Consider the following 26,286-nt stretch of genomic DNA (forward strand, 5'->3'; position numbering starts at 1 on the left):
GCATCATTAAACTAGTGCATATCCAGCCTTTCCCTTTCATATGCATTAGACCAGGGGTGTCAAACTCAATTTCATTGAGGGCCGCATCAGCTTTGAGGTTGCCCTCAAGGGGCCGGGTGGGTATGGGCAGGGTGGGCGTGGCTAGAGTGCATATGGCCTACTGGGTGGGCGTGGCCAGCTCTACATCTTTGGCATCAAGGGTGCCTATGGGGGCCTGGGCAGGAGTGGGACAGATCTGAGGGTCTCTGGCAGAAAGAGGGTCTCTGGGCCGGGGCCAAGGCAGTGGGGGCCGTTCCCTCACTGTTTCCAGGATGGCTTCGCAGGCCACATGAAACAACTTTGGGGCCGGATCCGGCCCCCGGGCCTTGTGTTTGACATGTCTGCATTAGACTCTGGAAAATGCAAGGTTTCCAGCAGCAACCCTGGAAATGATTGTCACATAAACTACAGAAATAGCCATAAAACATATTCACAGTTGGAACTAAGTGGCTGAAGGCACTCAGTACAAAATATCTATGCAAGAATATATTTTTGTGCAACAGAGCAATATATTCATCATTATTCTTCATCATTATCATCTCATTTTTACACGAGACAATAGTTGTTGTATTACATCCAGACTTTGGTTCAAACTTTAGCATTGTTATTGTCTGACCTATTTATTGATTCCAAACACAACTCCATTCTCATTTGTATGCCAGGACAACATATTTCACTCTTAGGAAAGAGAAAGAAATAAAGACTACACCAATGCACTAGACTCGAGGAACTAAATTATATTGTTAATTGTCCACAGTGGATGATTCAGTGACTGCTTCTTGCTGAGTAAACTGAACCTGTAAGGAGAATACAAGGTATTCAGATTCCAGGAGGCAAGCTTAAATACAGAAAGTTAACATAACTTTGTTAGAAAGGTGCATTGGGGGATTCCCTAACAAAATTTCCACCTAAGGCAAGAATTTGTATTGGCTAAACTGAAGGGGTGAGAGGAAAACCAGAAGAAATATGAGCCTTCCAACAGCCAATTGCCTAAGAAACAAAACTGAAGATGAATGGACAGGAATCTACAAGAGTGACTTGTAATATTTGTGGAATGTTTGTCCTCCTGCTGCAAAACCATATAACATATACTTGCAGCAAGTGTAAGCTTGTAGTAGCACTTGAAGAAAAGGTCAGATGATTAGAGCAGTGGGTGGCCATGCTTCGAAACAGACAATGAATATTTTATTTAAGGAAAGAAAGGAAACACCATCAAAACAACAGAAAAGACAATGTTCCGTTAAAAAAAGATAATCAAGCAAAGGAACAAGCCCTGATAACTAAAAGCTAGAACTGAGAAGTAGCTTTTAGTCCCTTCCAGAAAAAAGGGCTTTGAAATTATTGGTAAAGAAAAAAAAACAGTACTGAAAAGACAACAGCACAATAGATTCCTGAAGAATGTAGAAATTCTGAGTAGATGCAGCTGCTCCCTGCAAGAAGACAAAACAAATATTCTTTGTAGTTGATGATTTACTACTGCAAGGAACTAAAACAAATATATGCTATCTGGATCTATCACCTCATAAGGTAAGCTGTCTGCCAGGAACTGAGAACAAAGATATGACAGAACGTAGAAGATTTATGAAGTAAACTCATAGTTATCTCTTTCTGCTATTCCAAGTAAGGCAAATGATGGTGCAAAATACTTACAACTCTATCACCGGTGACTTTGAAGATATGGGAAGGAAGCTCAGAAATCTGGGAGCTGAGAGTTCATCCCTTCTACTACAGGGAAGAGGACTGGATAAGCAGTGAACAATACTGCAAATGAATGGATTATGACACAAATTCTAGATAATGGACTACTTATATGTCACAAGAACTGGTTAAAATACTTCAGGCCAAAGCATACCAAGCTTCAACTAGTTTCAAAAGAGCTTGTTAAACCATTTAATAAAAATTAGGAAGAACACTGACTGACAAAGTTCATAGAGTTTGATATTTATGCACTAAGCTCAGAGTATACTTCTTTTTTTTCAAAAACCAACAAGATGATCTTGAAATGGCAAATATGATTTAATGGGTACCGTGGAGGTTTTGTGAGATGACTTGCATGACTGGAATATAGACTTTGAGAAATACAGTCGGTTCAAAGGGAACAGCATCAATAAAACAGGGGAAGCATCTGAGCAGAAATGTAAATAAATGAACCTGGCAGTATTATAAAGTAGAATGCACAGTACGAAAAAGTATTTCAGAGATATTGATTAGGACCTGGCATAGGCATGAATTCAAAGATACCATCAAAGCTCCTACTTATATCAGATCTAAAGCACTTCCTTTAAAATACTTTTATGTAGGAATGGCTCTGTTTACTGGTACAGGTAGTCCTCGAGTTACGACCATAATGTAGCCTGCCCATCACAATCATAACCTATGACAGTAGTAAAATGGGTCACTCAGGTGATTGACCCATTTTATGACTCTCCCACCCAATTTTATGGCCTTTCTCTTAAGTGACTCACTGTAGTTGTTAGGTGAACACCACAGTCATTAAGCAAACCAATGGTTTGCAATGGGTGCAGTTTTACCAAAAACCAAAAATAAATGCCCTTTTTTGGCAAAACTGTCATAAAACACAGTCACATGACCATGGGATGTTGCAAGGTTGACTCAGCCTTCCATCCTTCCGAGGTAGGTAAAATGAGGACCCAGATTGTTGGGGGCAATTAAGCTGACTTTGTAATAATGCCGCTTGGGGTGTGTGTGTGTGAAAGCCCTAATAAGCAGGCATATACATAGAATGAAGGCTACTGCTAAGCTTGTAAGCCGCCCTGAGTCTTCGGAGAAGGGCGGGATATAAATGGAATTTAAAAAGAAAAAAAAGTGGCCATCGCCAAGCACTTGAAATGCAGTCACATGATTAAAGGGGGAGGGTGGATCATTGAATCTAGCTTATAAGTATCCCCTCCCCCAAACAGGTCTGCTGGAACACTGAACAGTTGCTAAGCAACCAGTCATAAATCGAGAACTACTTATCGTTCCAGAAGGTACTTATCAGAGCTAGTTTTCCAAGATAGTTCCAGAACTACCAAGGAGAAAACCACACCTCAACCAGCACTGGAAAGGCAAGCTAATGTATATAAACAAACAGTAAAACCCACATTCACTATTAGCCCAGATGATGTTCCCTAGTTGGGTAGTGAAACGTCTTTAAGTAACAATCAAGCTCAGAGAGCACCAAGACTCCACAATTCAGTCCTGACCTACATATAATCTCTTCTCTTTATTTTGATTTCTCTATCTTTGTTATATTTTGTAACTTGTTGTGAGCCCAACTGTATTATGTAGTATAAGATGGTTGGTCATATTAATATTTTATTTTTTTAAAAAAACCTCTGAGCACCAAAGTTGCTACAGTTGGGGCATCTCCATTTTGTGGTCATTCCTGCCTTGCAGGTCTGCATCTGGAAATGGGAAGGAGTAATTAGCCATCCATTAATCTCCCTGTCTGGGGCCAGCTGGCAGAGTGAAAAGGTCAGGTTTAAACCAAATTGTCTACAGATTTAAGCTCAAATGCTCTGCTATAAGCAGAGTTTAACTTATAGTTCAAATTCAGATACCGAACCTTGCCATGCATTAGCACACCATATAAACCAGAATTCAGATAAAGAATGCACAAACAAATGCTTAGTTTTGGGGGCGAAGGTTTTAGACAAGATAATACTATGCAAAAAAGAAATTAAACTGTACTCCAAACACAGCTGCAAACCAATCATATTTAATTCTTTACTAACGGATACTTGTTTAAGATATTTACAGCTTTGCTCTATGCAGCATGACATAACAGCATTTATCATTGTGATAGATTTACAATTAATCATTTCAGTAGCTGAGCTGCACAAAATATACAGCCCAATTTGGTTATCAAAGAGAATCTCCTAACCACAAAAAAAACACCACTTTCCCTGGGATGCAAACTATGGCCAATTCAGATCTAATCACTTCACAAATATTACTTAATGAAGTTTGGTTTTTCAATCCGAACTGTGCCTCTTTGTACTCTTCCATTCAGATTGCAGCTAGATCAATCTTTCTCAACCTTGGCCACTTGAAGAAAGTGTGGACTTCAACTCCCATGCTGGCTGTGAAATTCTGGGAGTTGAATTTGATACACCGAGGTTGAGAAAGACTGAGCTAGATCATCACCAAGGATCAAAATAACCAGTATCCTAAATTGCTTCCCAAAAATTACCCAATGCCATAAATTGGAGAAGAAAAAAAATGTTCTAATTTCATAAATTGAAACTTTAAAAGTTCCATTTGTCCTAATCAAATCTTTGTATTAAGGCAAGAAATGTTAAAGATAATCCAACTCTATTTTTGAATGGTCAATTTGCAAAAAAAAATAAAATTCTTCCTTTGCGATTAAGTTCACAAGCCACAGATCACCCAGGCCTCAGTTGAAGTCTCATGCAAGTTATTTGCCTTCAGCTCCTCTAGCTATGAACTGAGCTTTTACCAAATTGTTCTGAACAGTTAAAAAAAAGCCAACAGAAACATATGTGAAAGTAAGGGAAGGAGGTGTAGCGACACAACGGAGGTTGTTATATTAATTTGCTTCAGTCCTGAAAAATTGACCCTGAACAGGTCTGTTCAGAAAATAGATGTACAATATTTTGTTGAGATCAAGGACACATACAAAAACCATATTCAATAATATTTAGCACCGTTAGACTGCAAAGCTAAATCAGTGTTGTCTGAACACGATATTGCCAATTAAGCTACAAATGATCCACAAATTCAGAAAAGTTATTCTCATGAATCAAATCCAAACTCTGCTTAATGTTCAGCAATGAAAATGTGCTCAGTTATGTTCAGTCCACTTAAAATCCACTGCCTTTTTCCTTATACTACAGTAATCCAGCCACAGTCATCTGAACTGGCTGCCCAGAACAAAATCAGATGCAAAACAAATGGTCCAGTTACATATTTCTTGGCATAGTGCAGCATCTCAATTAATGCAATCCTACTGCATAACCTGAAACACCTGTCAACCTGTTAATATTGACAACATTTTTTCATCACCTCTTGAAGAGACGCAATCGCTCAGGAGTTAAAGGCACTGCGCTTGTCAATTGGAAAACTGACGGCCTGGGTTCGAGACCCAAGCACCGTATGATGGGGTCCGGGTGAGCTCCCATTACTTGCCCCAGCTCCTGCTAACCTAGCAGTTCAAAAGCATGCAAATGCAAGTAAATAAATAGGTACCACTTAGATGGGAAGGTTCTGTGCACCTTGGCATATAATTATGCTGGACACATGACCATAGAAGTATCTTTGGACAAGGCTGGTTAACTTGGCTAAGAAACAGAAATGAGCACTACTCTGTAGAATCAGACATGGGGAAACCTTTGCCTTTATCTTTATTCATCAGCTCTAGAGCAGATCCAGAAAACTGACTTCACAATAAGGTGTATATCAGAGAACCAAATCCATTGTTTTTTTATTGACACATTTGAAGAATTAGCTATCATTTATGGTTGAAATTTGTGGTTAAAAGTACAGGGATTCCACAAGTCAGATACAGGACTTTAGGAATCATGCTGTCTTCATTACAGCAGTCACTTATACAGCTCATCACTAACCCTCCTAAGGTAGAGAAGAAATATAGTTATGAAAGAAGTTGAAAAAAAGGTGAAATAAGTACCTGGAGAAATACAAATCCGAAACAGCAAGACAAGATCATAACAAAGAAAGACACAGTAGGTTTTAACCATCTGCCTCCCAGATACTCACTACCAATTATAATTCAGGATCCTCTTCCTTCTGGTTATTCTTTTTAAGTCAGAGTTTAAGACCTTCAGTTAGATGTCTTTCTATTTTAAAGAAAAGCACATCACCCTTCAAAACGTAGGTCTTCCCTAGCTATGTGTGTGCATGCATCTCTATACTTTTAAAATTTGCATTTTATAGTTTTCCTAGGATATATTTACCAACTAATGAAATGTTTGTGGGCAGTCTATCCAGCAAGGGATGAAAAACAGTTTTCTCCTCAAGGACAGAACACAAAACTTGCTCTATTTGCAAAAATCATTTTCTTCCTGGAACCATTGGAGGTGTACTCAGTTCATTGCAAAGGTTGTGTGATTCATTCATTAAGAGCCAGAACCCAAAATGCATAAGGCCACCACAACCATTTAAGACAGGAGATTCTTTTGGGGAGAGGGAGGTGAACCAAGACAAGACGTATCATTCTACATCCAGACCCCCTTTTAATCTAATTTGGTGGCAAAACAGAAGGAAGTGAAAGAAGCTTCACATGATTATCTTCCACAGGCTTGCTATTTTCAAACAACTGCTTTCAGCCAAGAGCCTCTTCCCATTAGATGCAATTTGCTTTAATTCAGAAGCCGACTCCAGTCATGGAGATGCATTTCCATGTTCCTTTTAATGTTGGGCAAAGGTTCAATTCACTAAATCAGACCTGTATTATTTGATTGCAATTGATTCTCCCAGCAGCTGCTTCATCCAAAGCTCTTTGCTTTTTCTCTTTAAACTCTGGGGAAATTGGCTCACACCCTCAGGCTAAACTGCCTTCTTTTACAAGGTCAGACTATGCTGACTGGGATAAAGACATGCGGTTCTTGTTCCCTTCTGTATGTTTAGCGAAGACCTATCTGAGCTGGTTAGAAAATATAATTTTATTTAATTCAGTCATTACTTGTAGACAGGAAAACAACTTCATGCCACAGTAAAGCAGGGTAGTTCTGTTCCCAACAATACAGAACCTCTGGATCTAGGCGGCAAAAAAATATGGATGGCTTTTGGATAATATCAAGTGTATTCTCTGTATCACTTTGTTACCCTGTAGGGATTTTCACATTCTTATACTTAAGACTTGTTTTGCTTACAAGCCTAAATTTTAGCCTAGCCTACTCTCTTCCTTGTGACATGTGCCTTTAGAAAACTGAGTTAATTGTGATCTGCAGGTCATGTGAACATAGCCAGCATGAACCTAGCATATTGGTTCCACCAGGTAGACTAAAATACAAATTTATAATATTTCCAAGAACTGGTTGGTTGGTTCGCTTTGTTTTTATGAATATTCTTAAATTTTTAGTTACAGGATTAGAAAGGAATTAAGATTACTCAAAAACATTTTCTTGTCTCAGACAAAGGACTAAATATTTCATATTCCACAATATTTGGATACTTGTCTGGGATTCCCTATGAAACTTGTTTTAATGATGGTCATAGAATAATGTCCTCTATTACATCTGAAAGTAGCACATCACTTTAAGAGAAGTCATAGGACAAAGAGCTGCCTTTCAACTGATGGGAATGGCTACAAGAGCCTTGGAATTAGTACCAGTCCTCAGCTTTTAGCATCTGCTGTTACATGGCTCAGATTAAATACAGCCATTGGGCTCACATAATAAACTACCGTAAGCCCAAACCAAATCAAAACCAAGCCAAACCAAATAAACCACTTCATTTTAGCATACTGCATAAGCTGGTCAGCATAGTGATAAACTATAATTAATGATTAAGTGTGTTACTTAAACACAGCTGAATTTATTTAATAAACTATTATTAAACAAGGCATAGATTAGCATATTGTGTGAATCAGGTCAATGTAGAGTTAGTAGTGTTAAAAAGTAAGTATGTTTGAAAGTGCTCTCTAGTTATACAAATAAGTAACGATTGTCTGGAGACTTTAGACTTTTTCCACATAGACCTCCAATGACAATTTGTGTGAATCTCAAAGTTATGTTACTTAGTGCAACTGCAGCTCCGTTACCTGAACTGGATGTTGCTAAGTGAGACATTTGTTAAGTGAATTTTGCCCCATTTCATGAACTTTCTTGTCACAGTTATTAAGTGAATCTCTGTAGTTGTTAAGTTGTTAAGTGAATCTGGCTTCCCCACTGACTTTGCTTGTTGGAAGGTCGCAAAAAGTGATCATGTGACCCTGGGACACTGCAGCCATCATAAATATGAGTCAGTTGCCAAGCATCCAAATTTTGATCATGTGACCATGGGGATGCTGCAATGGTCTTAAGTGTGAAAAACGGTCATAGGTCACTTTTTCAGTGCCTTTGTAACTTTGAATGGTCACTATATATATATATATATATATATATATATATATATATATATATATATATATATATATATATATATATATATATATATAATTTTTATACCGCCCTTCTCCCGAAGGACTCAGGGCGGTGTACAGGGCAATAAATATTAAAAAACAAAGTACAAAAGTTAAAAAACAATTAAATATTATGCCCGATATATACAATAATATATATATATACAATAATACTAAATGAACTGTTGTAAGTTGAGGACTATCTGTAGTTCACAGATATGCTGGCACTGCATACCAGGGTGAGAATTAGGGAATGTAGATAGCTTCCTAATCCATTAGCTGTTAGCTACTTCTTCCCAGAATCTTTTCCATTTAATTGGTCTTTAACCATAAGCTTTTTCTTAGAGGTTTTCTGTATCCCATTCACCAATGTCCTCATTCAAACCAACTGTTCAAGTGCTTCATCACACCTTTTTTAGAGCTTAAGATTCCCAGAGTACAGAGGTCATTACTGTCTTCTAGACTATAATACCTAAAGACTGGATCTTGATCCCTTACATGTTTATAATATGTTTATAACATATTTTCAACTATCTAAGCACAGAACCACAATTTGCTTGCCCCAGAGAGAAAGCATGCATTGTTGCAATAGGAAAGCACTCCTTCTGGAGTAGTTTTAATCACAGAGGTTTTCATTCAGACTCTGTAGGAGAAAGAAAAGAATATACTTCACTGCATGTTTTGATTGCAGTAATTTTTTTACCAAATGAAATGTTCATGTAAGAAAGTGGATACTGCTACTCTATATTTAACATTATCTCTCTTTTGGCTCTCACTCTGGTCTTAATTTAAAGAAAAAATAATCTAGAATTAGAGCTAGATACTGTAAGTGGTCAGCAACAGCAAACTGTGCTTTGTCTGCCATGTCTCCAGGACTACCCAGCCCAACTAGGAAAAAGAAATGTGTTGGTCTTTTAAAATATTAGATGACTGAATTGCTTAGGCACAAGCTGCTTGAAACAAAAGCTATTCCCCAAGGCTCACAATTTATACCAAGCAGAGCGCAAAGACAGCATTCTTCTAGGTAATCTATCATTTAAACCTTGTGGGACATCTACCATGACACCTAACTGTCTAATCTTTTGCTAATGAGAAAGAGATAGACTGCTAAAGAAATCTCCTCCATTTGATTAGTCAACGTAATCACAGAGCTGTTACTTGGGTTTGCAATGTGACAAATGTACTGTAAGAGAAGTGGATTCAGTGGGAAAGTTGTCTCAAAATAGCAAGTCAAAAGTGGAGAAAACTTTGTGCACATATACGGGTTATAAGAGCTGAATGGAAAAAATGATGTTATGGGTAGGATCTGTGTGCGATGAGGAAGCATCTTTTGGATACCAGCATGGTGACTCAATACACCAGATAAGAAATACACAGTGCAGTCATTAACCTAACTACTGATTACTTCTGTTAGACCTTAGATAGTTGTTTGTTTTTCATTATACTACACCAGGGGTGTTAAACTGCTGGCCTCTGGGCCGGTTGCATCATGTAGAGGCCGTGCCCACCCCAGCTCTGGCAATGCAAAAATATGTCACCTGACGTAGCGAGTTTGACACCCGTGTACTGCACCATCTTGAAGTGTTAAACTGGTAACACTTACTGTAGATGAAGACCTAATGTTAGGATTATTTTAGGCACCACTCTAATTACTGGGAGAAAGTATGTCACAGTCTCATGAGAAGTGATGACATGGCCAAACCAAAGAAGCAAGGAAGTTTGATGTCACAGTTACTAATATGCAAAGTGAGAACAATATGTAAAGTGAGAACACTTGAAATGAAATGTAAGAAATTGAGTATTTAAGAAGTAAACAAATTTGAGTGTTTGTTTACCCCAAGTGAAATTAACCACTAAATAAGAGTTAACATGATGTGCTGTGCATTTTGACAACCACTGCCAGTTGCTGCAGATTCAGCAGTATACAAATGGGAGAGAACTGTTTTCTCTTAAGGTAGCCAAAAATCAGGAGAAGTCTGGTAGCACCTTTTCAGCCTTTGTTAAGCTTTTATTAAAAGGCATACTTTTTTGCAAAGTACATCTCACTTCATCAGATTCACTGATTGGTCAATGTATATAGGTTTTAAATTAGGAGAAGGTGGAGGAATAAGGGGAGAGGAAGACAGGTCCCAACTCATCTCAGTTTAAATTTTACATCAATTTAGTTGCTTCAAGCAGCATAAATCAGACTCTAGATATATGGGCACTTCCAATACAGAACATCTGAATCAATTCCCAATAGTAAGTAGAGTACATGTATTTCACTCATCCAGCTAATCCAAGTGTAAGTTGCAGAGCAGATCATGGATTATTGAGGTCACATATATGGGTCAAGTTTAGAAAATTAAAGAGTTGAGCCAACAAGACTTGATTTGACTTGAACCTCAAGTCAGAATGTAAGATGAATATAAGGAAGAGATTCAGAACATTCAAGTTATAATATGTAAAAGAGAATCTGAAAACCTATGAGAAGAAATAAGTGACTGTATGAAAACCAATTTTTTTCTAATAGTATATATAGCTCAGAAAAATAGGTACTGAGAAAAGAAAGGACATAGATGGTTTCATTTGGATGTGGTTAGTAATAGTATCAGAGACTACAAGATAAACCAATGAACTCTGGGCAAATAAAGACTGGCTGTTTCCTTGAGGTGATGATGAACAAGCATGTATTTTGGACACCTGATTTAAATGTCCAAGGTGTCCATAGTCAAGAAAAATGACTGTGCTTGGGAAAAGTGAGAAAAGTAGAAGAGGAAGGCAATGGATCTAACGATGGACAGGATCATGTCCTTGGAACACTACAGATTATGGCCAAAGGCAAGTTGATATGTCAAGTGTTGGATGCTCAAGAATCAATATGTCATAGTTGCATCTCATGCTGTAATGCTGATAAGCCATCTAACCATCCACCCACCCATCCATTTACTTTACAACTACAGTATGCATTTATAGTGCATTTTAAATCTCATGCAAGCTTGTGAAAGCAATATCTGATTTCAAATAGTATTGAAGGGATCTGTGATAAACTTACATGTGAATGCACATACTGTATATCTTTCCTTATATTCGGCATATCTGCCATGTTGGCCTAGTAAATCATTAAATGAATGTTTTTTTCCATATCAAAATCTATCTTTATGTTCCTCTTTTTGATTGTCACTTTGAAATAATCCTAGGCACATATCCAAAAGGTATCATGTGATGCCCTGGATCCTTGTATATCAACCAGTGTGGTGCCATGGAAAATAGGATCCATTATTTTTTTTTATTTATGCAGTGATCCTATTTTTGACAGTGGCTCTTTTTTAATTTCTCTGGCAAACATGTTTACATTTTTAAATCTGGGTGCATACAAACTACCATATTTTGGAGAGCGAACTATTGTTTATTGATTTCATATGTGACAATAGATGTGTGTAAAAATCATGGGCTTATGTAAAGTTACATGTCTGAGATGCAGGTCGGTTGTGCAGTAGTAGCACAATGAATCGCTGATTCATTGAACTTTCCAGTTCAGGGAGAATATTTGGGAGAGGCATGGTTTCTATGATTCATAAGGATTTATGCCTCAAATGCACAATTTAGTTCTGATTTGAAGAACATTTCATATAAAATTATAATAATTCTTAAGAATATCCACCTCAGATCTTCTTCCCATAAGATCTAACAATAACCATATCAGCTGAAATTTTAAAAAATCTATTCTCTTTTGCATCACATTAGAATAAAAATAATTAAAAATTGTGATTTTGTTCTTTTTGTCTGTTGAGAAAGAACTGGAATTTATAGCTTCATGGTATTTCAGGCAGATATCATCTAGAGCATCCATATCCAAGGTATTAGGGAAAGGTGGTTGCATTATAGCAATGCCAAAAATAATCAGAACTATGATTCTGATGGCTGATTCTGTGCATGATGTGGGCTATGTTTCTAGTAAATCTCATATAAAAAGCACAAGAATCCATGTTTCAGAGCCACATTTTGAAACTTTCAGTGTCAGATGAGATTCACAGTCATTCAGGTCATGGTTGTCCCATAGGTGCTTTTTCAAAAGGCAACTAGACTTTTTTTGTTCTTGCTTGAAAACATTTCGCTTCTCATCCAAAAAGCTTCATCAGTTCTGACTGAATGGTGGAGAATAGAAGGATTTATATTCCTTGCAGTCATCTGGTCATTAACACTCTGAGAATCTTTGAGGCCACTTGAATGTTTATGAAGGGACAGTCCTTTCAGCAGTTCCAAGAATGTTCCACATCCATTTGCACTATTGAGGTGACCCTGAGAGCACAGATAAACCTGCAAGTGGCCTCAACGAATCTCAAAAAGAGTGCAAGGAAGATAAACCCTCCCATTCTCTATCATTCAACCAGAACTGAAGAAGCTTCTTGGATGAGAAGTGAAACGTCCTCAAGGAAAAACAAAGAAAATCCAGTTGCCTTTTAAAAAAGTATCTTTGGGACAAATGTCAGAAGTTATCAGAATAATCATGGCTCATTCTCTGCAGAAAAGTGTGATATGGCTTCATGTAGACGTCACCAGAAATTGTAAACTGCAGTGAAGATCAGTGGCCAGTGTCATGTTTTTCCACCACAGTAGTGCCAAAAAATCATAGGCTATATGATTGTGATGGCAGACTGACTGCTGTGCAAATGAAATGTGGCCTGTAATTTAATAATGTTTTCATGTGTACCTTATATAAAGACTTATAAAAAAGTAAGATCTAAGAAAATCCACAATTTGCCCCATGCTGGCAGCAAAAATAATTGGATCGGTTATCTTGAAACTATAGTTATGGCATGGTCCCCAGGTAAAATCAGAAGAATCTTTAAAGAACCACAGCTCAGATCCCAAATAGTTCAAGGTCTGGACAGCTGGATATATGTGATAAGGCAATAGCTTCTTGTGGGTCTCATGTAGAAATTATGTGAATCCATAATTTAGATCCTGCATCCTGCACCACAGCAGGATGAGGAACTGTTGGTTCCATGATTTTGTTGCCTGAACCCATGCAAACAGCTGTGATCTATGATTTGAGTATGTTTTCCTGTGGATTTTTTTATAAAAATCATGCAACTCAGGAAGATCCAAGTCTGAGTTCCACATGTTCTTGTTATCACTATGTCAATAATTATCACACTCACACGTGATGATACATGTGCTCAGTAATTTGAGGGTAGTTTCCTAGGGATACCCTAAATAGATCATGCAAATTCACTGGAATGTTTAGCTGCATAATGAACATATGATGTTGTAGTGATTTGTTGGTACTTTTAAGGGGAATCCCGTGTATGAAATTACAGGCTGGGTTTCATGACAACTTTTCTTTAGACCTTTTGCTCTATTCTAAATTAGAGCAACTAGGCAATGAGAACTTGACAACCAGGGTTAAGTTATAAATCCGAGTAAAACAAAAGCAGTAGAGACCTAGGACCAGAAACACGAAGAAAGTCATTTGGATGAGTGAGAAAAAGGTTATGGTACCACCACCACCCCTGCCAACCGAATAGTTTGGCGGTTACTTTCAATTGCGATCGCTAAAGGACTTTATTCCAATGTCCCGCTCGCGATTCAATTCTCTCTAGTCAACGCTCCCACCCACACCCAAACCAACAAGAAGGTGCGATCCTGCCGGGTGTTCGCTCCCCGTGTCAGCCGCAAGCCCAAGAAAGAAATCAAAAGCAGCCCAAGAGGAGCCGCCGCCGCCTCCGTTCTTCCCCATCCTCTCCCAGTCGCTGGCGCCGGAGCTGAGGATGCCCCCCCCACCTCCGTGCACATGGCCAGCAGAGCGAAGAGCCTCCGCCACGGCCGCTGAGAGGATCCCGAGACTCGTCTTCTTCTTCTTCTGCTACAGCAGCCTTCCTTACACACATACACACACACACCCCGCTTCCCGGGACTTGATCGCACCGAGAAGACCCTTTCGAAAGACCGTCCCGATCGCAGCTTTCTCCCTGCTCTGTCTCTGCTCCTTTCTCCCGTTACCTCGCTGGCTCCGTTTCACCCAGCCCTCTCCGGTGCCCTCCACCTGCGTGGGCCGAGGACGCCCGGGCTGGTAGCCCCTGGCATCCGCGCCAACCCGCTGAAGTTCCTTCTCCTCCCACCCCCAAGCCGCCACCCAGCCCCAGCTGAACTCCCCAGCGCGGTTAGGAGGAGGAGGAGGACGACGGCACCGCCGGCACAAACACACACACAGACACACAGACACACAGACACACAGACACACACACCTTTCCTCGTCACCTCCACCTCCGGTCCAACTCCAGGGTCCCCGGAGAAGCCGACAGACCGAGCAGCCGTCCTTACCTGGATGCAACATACTTTGGAAATAGAAGATGACGAGGGCGAAGGATCCCAAGCAAGTGACCAAAACCATCCGACAAATCCGATTGATCCTCATCACTTCCAGCAGCGCCTGCTTCATGGCTTTGTCCCGGCGAGAAGACTGTAGGTAGGTGGCGGGGAGGAGGGAGACCCTCACCCCGCAGGCTCTCGGCCAAGAGTTGCGTGACGGAGGAGCCGGAGCGCACGAGCGCAGGGGCAGCGACAGCCTGGGCAACCGGCCGGCTGCTTTGGGGAACTGGGCTGGCGCGAGCTGCTGCTCTGGAGGATGCCTCGAACAGCAGCTCGCAAGAGCCGCTTCATTTGGCTGGGAGCTAGGTCCTAGCTTGGAGGCTACCACTCGACTCAGATTGAGGGGGGGAGACCATCGAGGAAGTCTGTGTAACCTGCGGAAGGCCCGCATAACCTCCGAGAAGGTCGCTTTTTGGAATAGCGTTCGACTCACCCTACTGGAGAATATGGTCGCGTCCGACTGTTTCCCAAGCCGTCTCGCCGCTTTCTTCGTGGTCCTAAAATCTCCCCAGTCGCAGTGAGATGCAGTGCGCAGGCTGAGGTGGGCTCATGGTCTCGGATGGTGAGGAGCATCTCCTCCTATCCCGTCTGGCCAGGTGAACCAAAATGTTTGTCTGGGGATTTCCATACTCTCCTTTCTAAGGTAGCTTTTGTTGTTTGGACCCGCCTGATGATGAGTTCTGGAGGTCTCCAAATATTCCTCATTTTTCCTAGTATTTTGGAAGTAATACAGGTATGGTGACCATATTTTCTTGGGAAAATGCCTGAAGAGGGAGCAAATCTGAAAGAGGTTCATAAGCATAAAAAATGTGTTTATAATTTTGCTTTAAAAGGAACATTCAAGACCACAATCAAGAAGAACGTTACAAAATTTAACAGAATTTTTCTAACAGAAAAATTCAAAAATTAAGCAGTATATGTATTTTTTAAAAAGACAATTAAATTTCTATATTTTTTCCATAAATGTGAAAAACTGTCCATTAAGTGATACCCATTGTACAATAAAAGTTAAATGACCAAAATAAAGGACAAAAGTGTGTTTTTGAAGAATAAATAAATCTAAAGCACATAAAATAAAAGAGTACCCTTTATAATAAAGGATGTATGGTTATTGTAAATATAGGTATTAGCCAACTGAGGATTTTTTTCTCTGTATATTTTTGGTCCAGTACAAATATTTATGTAAGAATTTATTTTAAGTAGAAGGAAAGATCTCTTCAGAGAATAAAAGGTGGATGTAGAGAATAGCATAGAGCATCTTTGACATTCTTGTACTGTTGCAAAAAAATAAAGGAAAATGCTTACATGGAATGCATTTTAAGAAACTTATCACATATCAGCAGGCCGAGATATTTCATTCATTGAGGTATTAAGCAACTTAAACTAAAACAACAAAAACAGAAAAAAAATATTCTCTTGCATTTAACTAATTTCAATCTGTGTTTTAATTTTTTTTGTTCTAGATGTTGTAAACTGCCTTGAATGCTTATATAGGTGGGATTGCTTAGTTTTAATAAATAAATAAACATTACTCAAGTTTTCAATGACCATTGTTCAATTTTGGAAGCTAAACTTTAACTGATAAGAAATAAACGTGATATCCAAATATCCACAAGGGGAGGAGGAGGAGTTCAGCAAAGGAGGACATCTGAATTTCAACAAATTTCTAATGTTGAGATAGGAAATATATGAACACTGTCTGGTAAGACCTAAAATAGGGTTAACACTTCTTTTTTTTTTTAGAAACTCATAGCCCCCAGTTTAAATCCTTACACTAAAGAAGAATCTGGCAAATCTGGACATTACCTGCATGAGAGATGCAAAACCCCAATGCCATCACCTTTGCGTTGTCAATCCTTAACCTGCTTCTTTTCTAACACAGGAAAATGAAGAAGCTGGAAACTGCAATTTTCTGGGCAAAAAAAGAGCTCATAGTGACAGACTAGCTTATTATCTACAGATCTTGTCTGCATATCTTCAGATCACATTAATTCTTTCTTTGTTACATGATGACATGACTAAAAAAATCCTTTAAAAATAAGGATTTCTTTAAATAAAATAAAGAGAAGGTCCATCTTCTGTCTGTCAACAATGTACTTTGAAAATTTATTCTAAAGACACAAGACACAACATGTTTATATCCAGACAGGAACAAACACAGAATAAGCATAACTTTTTGAGGCTATGATAGCACAATGAATACTTGTGAAAAAATAAATCCAGACAATTTGGCTTTTTGATATCCTAAAATCCTTAGGGAGCCTTTTGATGCTACACACCCTAATTTGTGAAAGTAATCAATGCAATGTACTGAATCAGTAGAGTTTATGCATCCCTCTGAAATGTACAATACTGTACTGCTTTCAACTGTAAAACAACCTCTGCTGCAAAGATTATAAAAAACAAAGGCAAGTAGGAGAAATTCTCCTTGATGCTCGTTTCAGTAGCATTAATTTATGATTAGTTCTATACAATCCTCAAAATGACAGAATGATCTCAGTTCGAATCCAAGGCAAACCATTCAATATCACAGTAGTTCAAGTCTATGCCCCAACCACCAGTGCGGAAGAGGATGAAATTGACTGGTTCTATGAAGCCCTACTGCACCTTATAGAACTAACACCAAAAAATGATGTTCTTATCATCATGGGGGATTGGAATGCTAAAGTAGGAAGCCAAAAGATAACCGGAATAACAGGCAAGTTTGGTCTTGGAGTACAAAATGAAGCAGGGCACAGACTGATAGAATTTTGTCAAGAGAATACGATGGTCATAGCAAACACTCTTTCCCCACAACCCAAGAGACGGCTCTACACATGGACATCACCAGACGGTCAACACAGAAATCAGATTGACTATATGCTCTGCAGCCAAAGATGGAGAAGCTCTATACAGTCAGTAAAAACAAGACCAGGAGCTGACTGTGGCTCAGACCATGAGCTTCTCATTGCAAAGTTTAGGCTTAAAATGAAGAAAGTAGGGAAAAGCACTAGGCCACTCAGGTATGAATTAAATCATATCCCTGTTGAATATACAGTAGAGGTGACAAATAGATTTAAGGAATTAGATCTGATAGACAGAATGCCTGAAGAACTATGGACAGAGGTTCGCAACATTGTACAATAGGTAGCAACCAAAACCATCCCAAAAAAAAAGAAATGCAAGAAAGCAAAATGGCTGTCTGAGGAAGCTTTGCAAATAGCTGAGGAAAGGAGGGAAGAAAAAGGCAAGGGAGAAAAAGAAAGATACGCCCAATTGAATACAGAATTCCAGAGAATAGCTAGAAGAGATAAGAATGCCTTCTTAAATGAACAGTGCAAAGAAATAGAAGAAAACAATAGAATAGGGAGGACCAGAGATCTTTTCAAGAAAATTGGAGAGATGAAAGGAACGTTTCATGCAAAAATGGGCATGATAAAGGACCAAAATGGCAGGGACCTAACAGAGGCAGAAGAGATTAAGAAGAGGTGGCAAAATTACACAGAAGAACTATACAAGAATGAGCTTAACGTCCCTGATAATCACAATGAGGTGGTCACTGACCTCGAGCCAGACATCCTAGAATGTGAAGTGAAGTGGGCCTTAGAAAAGCTGAACAACAACAAAGCTAGTGGAGGTGACAATATTCCAGCTGAGCTATTCAAAATCTTAAAAGACGATGCAGTAAAAGTGCTACAGTCAATTTGCCAGCAAATTTGGAAAACTCAACAGTGGCCACAGGATTGGAAAAGATCAGTTTACATTCCAATTCCAAAGAAAGGCAGTGCCAAAGAATGTTCAAACTATCGCACCATTGCACTCATTTCTCATGCTAGTAAAGTTATGCTTAAAATCCTACAAGCTAGACTCCAGCAGTATGTGGATGAAGAACTACCAGAAGTACAGGCAGGATTTCGAAGAGGCAGAGGAACTAGAGATCAAATTGCCAACATACGCTGGATCATGGAGAAAGCTAGAGAGTTCCAGAAAAAGATCTACTTCTGCTTCATTGACTATGCTAAAGCCTTTGATTGTGTGGATCATAACAAACTGTGGCAAGTTCTTAAAGAGATGGGCATACCAGACCATCTTATTTGTCTCTTGAGAAACCTATATGTGGGCCAAGAAGCAACAGTGAGAACTGGATACGGAACCACTGATTGGTTCAAAATTGGGAAAGGAGTCCGGCAAGGCTGTATACTGTCACCCTGCCTATTTAACTTATATGCAGAGCACATCATGAGAAAGGCAGGGCTAGATGAATCAAAAGTTGGAATTAAGATTGCCGGAAGAAATATCAACAACCTAAGATATGCAGATGATACCACTCTAATGGCAGAAAGTGAAGAAGAACTAAAGAGCCTCTTGTTGCGGGTGAAGAAGGAGAGTGCAAAACGTGGGTTGAAACTTAACATTAAGAAAACCAAGATCATGGCATCCGGCCCTCTCAATTCCTGGCAAATAGATGGGGAAGAAATGGAGGTAGTGACAGATTTTATTTTCCTGGGCTCCGAGATCACTGTAGATGGGGACTGTAGCCAAGAAATTAAAAGACGCTTGCTCCTCGGGAGGAAAGCCATGGCAAATCTAGACAGTACACTAAAAAGCAGAGACATCACCCTGTCAACAAAAGTGTGTATAGTCAATGCTATGGTCTTCCCAGTTGCAATGTATGGCAGTAAAAGCTGGACCATAAGAAAGGCTGAGCGCCAAAGAATTCAGGCCTTTGAACTGTGGTGCTGGAGAAGACTTCTGCGAGTCCCTTGGACTGCAAGGCGATTGTAGTGTATGCTGCTAGCATACACAGGAAATGCCAGCGCAGCAGGGGGCTGGATAGCTCCAGGCGATAACCGCTGAGGCGGGAAAAGCCGGACGGAGCAAGTTTGACAGCCCCCGGCATGGTCAGCTCTGGCGGGAAGCCAGGGTTTAAACCCATTGGCCACATGCACTGGCGGGAAGCCCAGGTTCAATTCTATTGGCCATCATTCACCTGGGCAGGTATAAGAAACACCAGGTAAACCCCTTTGTCCCTGATTCATTCCTGATCCGAATAAAAGAAATACTACCCAGCTCAAGTGTCCATCTCTCTGTGCGACCACGCGACTTTGCAGCGATCAAACCGGTCAGTCCTAGAGGAGATCAACCCTGACTGCTCTTTAGAAGGCCAGATCCTGAAGCTAAAACTCAAATACTTTGGCCACCTAATGAGAAGGAAGGACTCACTGGAGAAGAGCCTAAAGCTGGGAAAGATTGAGGGCAAGAGAAGAAGGACGACAGAGAATGAGGTGGCTGGATGGAGTCACTGAAACAGTAGGCATGAACTTAAATGGACTCCAGAAGATGGTAGAGGACAGGAAGGCCTGGAGGAACATTGTCCATAGGGTTGCGATGGGTCGGACATGACTTCGCAGCTAACAACAACAACTATATGAAAAGCATATTAAGATATCAGATTTACATCTCAAGTGTGTCCAAATAAATCAAAACAGTTATACATGCATTCAAACAAGAGTCCAGAGTGATTTTTTTTCTTTTCTTCTTTTTTTTGCCAGACTTTGACATAGCTTATTTCTCTTTCTTATACATTTCTCTTGCCACTTGTCCTCATTGCTACATACCAGACTATGACACCTATTATAGTTTGGTGTGATTAAAATAAAACAAGTTAAAATATGGTTTTCTGAAGGAGCCAAAGCAGCTCTTTTTACTACTATTTCAACATTGTCAGCTCTAACATGCTTGCGATTAATTGAGTTTGCTTTAATAGCAGGGTACCCTATGGACTAATTCTTTCTTCGGGCCAGGAGGTTGTTCCAGTAGAAAGGCATGTTCACAGTTGTCCCCACAATTTCCTGTATTTTGCTTACTAGAAATTACCATTCTCGTCCCCTGGTATGACATAAGCTTACTGAGCACCGAAGTCCCTTGTCTTGTTTTCTTTTATCTCTACTAATATCAAATTGTGAAATATACAGCCTGAGGCTATCAGGCATTAACTCATTTCATTTCACTGTTATTCAGTTTATGATGAAATCAAAATTAGTTTTCCCTGGCCCTGCTTATTTTTTTAATGTGCTGTCAGCCTAGGAAAAAAATGAGGTACGGACTTCTGGCCTAATGATACAAAATGTGTGGCATACTATAAGTGGCAGGTTCCTCACCAGTGAAATATCTAGGCTGGGGAAATATAGTTGTTTGATGGTGTTTAAAGGTATGTCACAGGGTGTAAGCTGTTCCAACTAAAGCTGCCTTTTGCAATTGACTGATGATGATTTTGTTAATGCCAATGGTGTTCAAGTAATGCTCCAGATGTTTTCAGTTTGCACTCAAGGCACCTATTACTACTACTGCTGTGTTGTTGTTGTTGTTGTTGTTATCTTCAATTCAATTCACAGGCTGGGGCTGGTAAAAACTTAACAGTTCAATCCCTAACCATGGTTGTAAGAGCTGTTAAGGTATTATTATTATGCCTGAGTCCTGGTGATTCTGAAATTCAGCAATGCTATTATTGAAAACCATTAAATTAAATGTTTCCTAGTCATCTAACGCATGTATTCTTAAAGCACCCATTCTAAGTTGTGATGTTATAAAAGGACAGCAACTTGTGAATTATCAAATATTTATCACTGAGTTGATTGAATTTTACTGTCGGGGAGGAGGAGAGATGCTCTAGTAATCTTATCCCTCAAGTGCCCAAAGAATAAGATCAGACAGAGTTAGCATGCTCCATATCCCATCAATTAAACAGTGTTGTCTTATGGGACCCAGGAAGCATTTCTACTCCATAGCTGTATTATCCTGTGGAACAGTCTCCACCTCAAATGGGTTGGCCCCAGCCCAGCTGGCTTTTAGGAATGTCCTGAAGAAATGCTTCTTCTCCCAGGCACTGAATAGGAAGTTATGTTGAGCTTGTTTTAATTATGTGGTGTGTGTGTTAGTGTGTTTGGCATAATGTGTTTTATTGCTTTTTTCCCTTTACTGTGATGTTTTTAAACCCAATGTTGGTTGGCAAGTGGGTGGCCATGAGTGGCCATATAAATTGAAGGAATGTATGAATGTACTGTTTTGGCTAACAGTTACACAAACTCACACAATTTTCAAATAAAAGAATCTAAAACATATAGCTAGCTAGTAGCTGATTCAATCAGAGGGACCCAAGCAGAACAATTGACAAAAGGAAGTTATTCTGTCTTTGTGAGAATATAGATCTGGAAATCTAGAATCTCACTATGCCAAGATTCATTTATTGTGATTTGTAAATGTTTATTATAGTCCAAACTAAGTTTATTTTCTATAGCAAGTTCATGCCGAAGGTATTCAGTTTATGAATATAGTAGATATGCAAATAAAGACCATATGAATTTGAAACAGATGCTGATTGCAAAAAGACAACTGCGATGATGAAATCAGTAGATTTTAAGAAATATATAGAACTATGAGGAAAGGAGTATTGCAGCTTACTTGAATAGGCTGTTGTTAATCCCTGTGATCCCATCTCAGTAATATAAGATCTCATATTGTCCAACAAGAGTGCCTTAGGATCTCCACAAATCAAGTAGCTTCTAGACTTGATTGAGTGCCAGAGGATTTTAGGGTTGGAGTAGCTATGATGTGGACTGGTTACAGTCCTTACTCCACATGGAAGAATCTATGTTCAGCAGGATAGTTTAGCATGAAATGATAAGTAACTAACAGCATTATAGGAATGACAACTCAAGGTAAGACAGTTTGCTAGTTATAGAGCAGTTGGCAATCTCAAACAAATTTAAGCTTCCATAACCAGACGAATTACTTAACCAGAGACTTTTTAAAAGTCATTTCATAGCCTTTTTTGTTACCTTTAACAAGTCATGACAGATGGCTATATTAACAGGCACTGGAAAATGGTCAGTGTCACCTCTGGCTTAAAAGAGGAGGAAAAGAGGATACAAGTGACCATAGACCAATTAGCTTCTTATCAGTACTAGACTAGCAGTTGATTAAGCATTTAGAAAAGAATTCATTGCTTTCCAGGAACCAGTAGGAATTTCTCAATAATAAATAATGTCAAACCAATCTAATCTGGCTACCCTATCAGAAAAGGAGATCAGACTGGTTTGGAATAATGGGCCAGCAAGATGAATTTCAAAGGACAGATACAAAGTCTTACACTGGTTAGGAAAAGTAAAAAGGCATGCATATGAAATGTGTGGGGGAGGGGGGATATGCTGGCTGAGGAATTGTGGGAGTTGAAGTCCACACAGTGTAAAGTTGCCAAAGTTGAGAAACATTGCTATAGGAGAAAAGAGAAGAAAAAGCCTCAGGCACAGAACTGTTGGTTTTGGAGGTGACCCTGCATCTGATGTAATGTCTAGTTTTTGCCTCAAAATGAAAGATCTACAACAAGTGAAATACTAATATCCAATTGTTTATTATTCATGTGGCATTTCCATTTGCAAATTGTTTTTCAATAGTTAATATGCTCCCTGTCCCAAGCTGGAAGGATTGAACGGAAATAAATTTCAACAGAATAGCTGCAATGTGTAGGGAAAAATCCATTGCACTAAAGCAATTACAGCAGCATTTATGTATGTATGTATGTATGTATGTATGTATGTATGTATTTATTTATTTATTTATTTATTTATTTATTTATTTATTTATTTATTTATTTATTTATTTATTTATATGGCCACCCATCTCATAGGCATGATTCTAACAAGCTAGCAGTTAAAAACAGAATATAAAGATTTTTTTTAAAAAAAAGCATCCAAATTTTAAAAAACAGAAACAACATAAAAATAACAGCAGCGAGAACACAAAGAAATGGGCTCCGCCCATACTATCAGGGCCCCAGGCTTGATAAAACAGCCAGATTTTCAGTATCTTGTAAAAGGCCAGCAGGGTGAGAAGGCAAATCTCATCACTTGGGGGAAATGAAGTTCCATAGGGTTATGGTTTTACAGCAGAAAAATCTCTCTTCCTGGGCAGGGCCAGTACGTGTGAAAAGGATTTAGGTTTTTAAAAAGACCACTAGCAAAGTATTATTCAGCAACAGATACTGTGGCTGAAAAGTTATTGAAATTCAAGGCTGCATCAAGATAATTCTAGTGTCCAGAACACAAATAATGAAGCTGATCTAGTTTGCCTTGGTCAGAATTCATCTTTAGCACTATGTCCAATACTGCTGAACTAGACAATGCCCAGGGAGCAATAACATTGATAAGCAATGTGGAGGTCATACTTTGTAATGAATAATTGAAATAAAACTTAGAAAAGAGGTGATTTAAGAACAATATGATATCTTCAGATGTTGTAATTTAAAGGGGTAGGCTCTGAAACAATGAAGACAAATGATAAAAGATCAGATTTAAGCAGAAAACCACTCTAACTTTCAACAGTGCAACATACTAGTATGTATCTTGGAAGGACACAAATCCTTCATCATGAAGAATACTGAAGGAGAGTCACCTGCTTGGACAATGATAAAGCAAAAATGGATCTTTAGGGATTATCCCAGTTTTAGTTTGTTCTCATCGTATTGTTTTATAGTACTGTAAAGAGTAAGAGTCCCTCCAAAGTCAATTTAAGGAGAAAATAGAAAAGCAGATATACAAGTAATAACATCACTTCTGCTTTTAATTATGTGCGACTTCCCTGCTTTCCTCCATCTGCTAAAGAAAATATGGTACTTTTAACATTTAAATAATATGAGGCAATATTTCAAGGGAAGGAAGAGAAATCATGAATCACAGGGTAGTCTTATGAGGTAATGCAAACTAGAATCACTTCACACATTATATCCAGCCAGAAAGTTTGCAAAGCATTATTCATTAATGTGGGCAAGTTAAATAGACATCCAAATGGTTCTGAATATTTGGCTTTGGAATGTTGTTATGAATAGAATAACCATATTCCATTCATCTGAAAGAAGTTTGCTGGAAGAGTGATTCTTTTTTTTTTCACTGTTCCCAGCAACTAGCTACTAAACATTAGGCCACAGATGAAGGCTATTTTATTTAGTTAGTTAGTTACATTTATATACCGCCCTTTCCCTGAGGACTCAGGGCGGTTTACAGGGAATTAAAAAATCCACCATACAAAAGTTAAAAACCAAATTAAAAAATATTAAATTGACCCTGTACACTTAAAACCCCAATTTTGTAAATCAGTGGGATGAAATGCAGGAAATATAGGCAGGACTAGAATCACAGTTCTGCATAAATATGAAACTTTCTAGATGTTTTTGAAAAAAGTTGGATTACCAATATTTGTTCCCGTTCTTTTACCCATATCCTGATTCAGAAATTAAGTAGGGGAATCATTTGTTGGTAACATTTTAAGGGAGAAAAAGAAAAAAAAATATTACCAATAAGAGTTCAATTGTAGAAGATTTAGAAAATTATGATAACTCTTCTAACAGCGGCTATTCACAGTTGTTGATGACACTTAAATTATTGCATTGGGAATCTGTATTATGTATTCAGTCTTCTTGGCCTTTGTTTATTTCATTGGAAACAATCTTGAAAATCTTAATGGATGTTGATGAATTGTTTTGCAGTAAAATTAGTCTTCATGGAGATTTACAAAGATTGATAACACCATAGCCTTTGCCCACTGCTTTATTTGCAGTAAGGGGATGGAGATAAAAACAAAGTTAATCACAGATTCTTAGTTACAGACACAAAATTAGAATATAAGCGTTCATTGGGATTCTTCCTGGACAGCAATTCCTGGCAAAAAGATCCGTGTCATAAGAAGGACAGAGTGTCCAGCTGAGAAGGTATTGATGTTTCTTTTAACCCCCACTAATCTTATTCATCAAAGTTTTCTATTAACAAACAAATAAATTAAAAAAAAATCTACCAGAATTCCTACCTTTGATTCTTGGAGAAACACAGTAGCCTAATGATTCATTTTTCTCTCGTATTCTCTACAAGTTAAAAACTACATTTTTTTTCTTTAATGAGGCTTAAGAAGACAAGTCAGTTCTACAGTTCTACAGATAGTAGCTGTTACCTTCCCACCGTAGTGGTCCCTATTTTTCTACTTGCATTTTTACGTGCTTTCGAACTGCTAGGTTGGCAGAAGCTTGGACGAGTAACAGGCACTCACTCTGCTACGCGGCACTCGGGATTCGACCCGCCAAACTGCCAACCTTCTGATCGACAAGCTCAGCATCCTAACCCACTGAGCCACCGCGTCCCTTACAATAAATATTATGGGGAGGTTATTCATTCTTCCATAAAAATTGTCTGGTCATTTTTTCCTAATTTAAAAAAAAACATTCTTTTTATTAATTTCTGTTGTGAAATGAAGTAGGATAAAAGAACTGGGCAAAATATTAATAAAGAGAATTATTGGTAGTTTTATTTTTGTGTTTAATATCCTGATCATTCTAGGCAGTAACTCTTCCCCTACCCCACTTCAGTAATTTCATAAAATTAAAAACTGATTGCAAGATAAGGCATCCATCTTATCTTGATTGGCCCAGGCTGAGACAAATCTTGTCTCCAAGTATAATACATTCTTGGCATTGAAACTCCCAAAGGAATTAATTCAGTTGTCACTTCTAAAGATATCCTTCCATCCTTAATTTATCCTTTTCTTCAGCTTGTGACTATTATTTTGTCTTGAGTCCAGCTGCCAATGCAAAGCATAAGCACTCAATAATTTCAGAATCCCTAGAGAAGCAAGATAACAGAACAACTCAGGTGGTCATGAATAACATTTGCTACAGTGGTAAAAAAGAAAAGAAGGGGCGTTTGGCGGTGTTCTGTGCATCCTTCCTGCATTCTCAATGTCCTTAAAGGTCATCTCAAGATAGGTTT

General features: G+C 38.7%; 1 protein-coding gene across 1 annotated transcript in view; it reads right to left on the reverse strand.

Moving 5' to 3' along the window:
* Positions 1–14,633, reverse strand: part of CHST11 (carbohydrate sulfotransferase 11) — a 168,082-nt gene extending 153,449 nt beyond the window's left edge. Inside the window, exon 1 of the mRNA XM_083365704.1 lies at positions 14,450–14,633. Within this exon, the coding sequence (XP_083221830.1) occupies positions 14,450–14,567 (118 nt within the window). The 5' untranslated portion in view covers positions 14,568–14,633. The remainder of the gene's footprint in view (positions 1–14,449) is intronic.
* Positions 14,634–26,286: the final 11,653 nt, after the last annotated feature.

This window comes from Vipera ursinii, assembly GCF_947247035.1.
Source record: "Vipera ursinii genome assembly, chromosome: 6".
In the NCBI taxonomy this organism is placed as follows: domain Eukaryota; kingdom Metazoa; phylum Chordata; class Lepidosauria; order Squamata; family Viperidae; genus Vipera; species Vipera ursinii.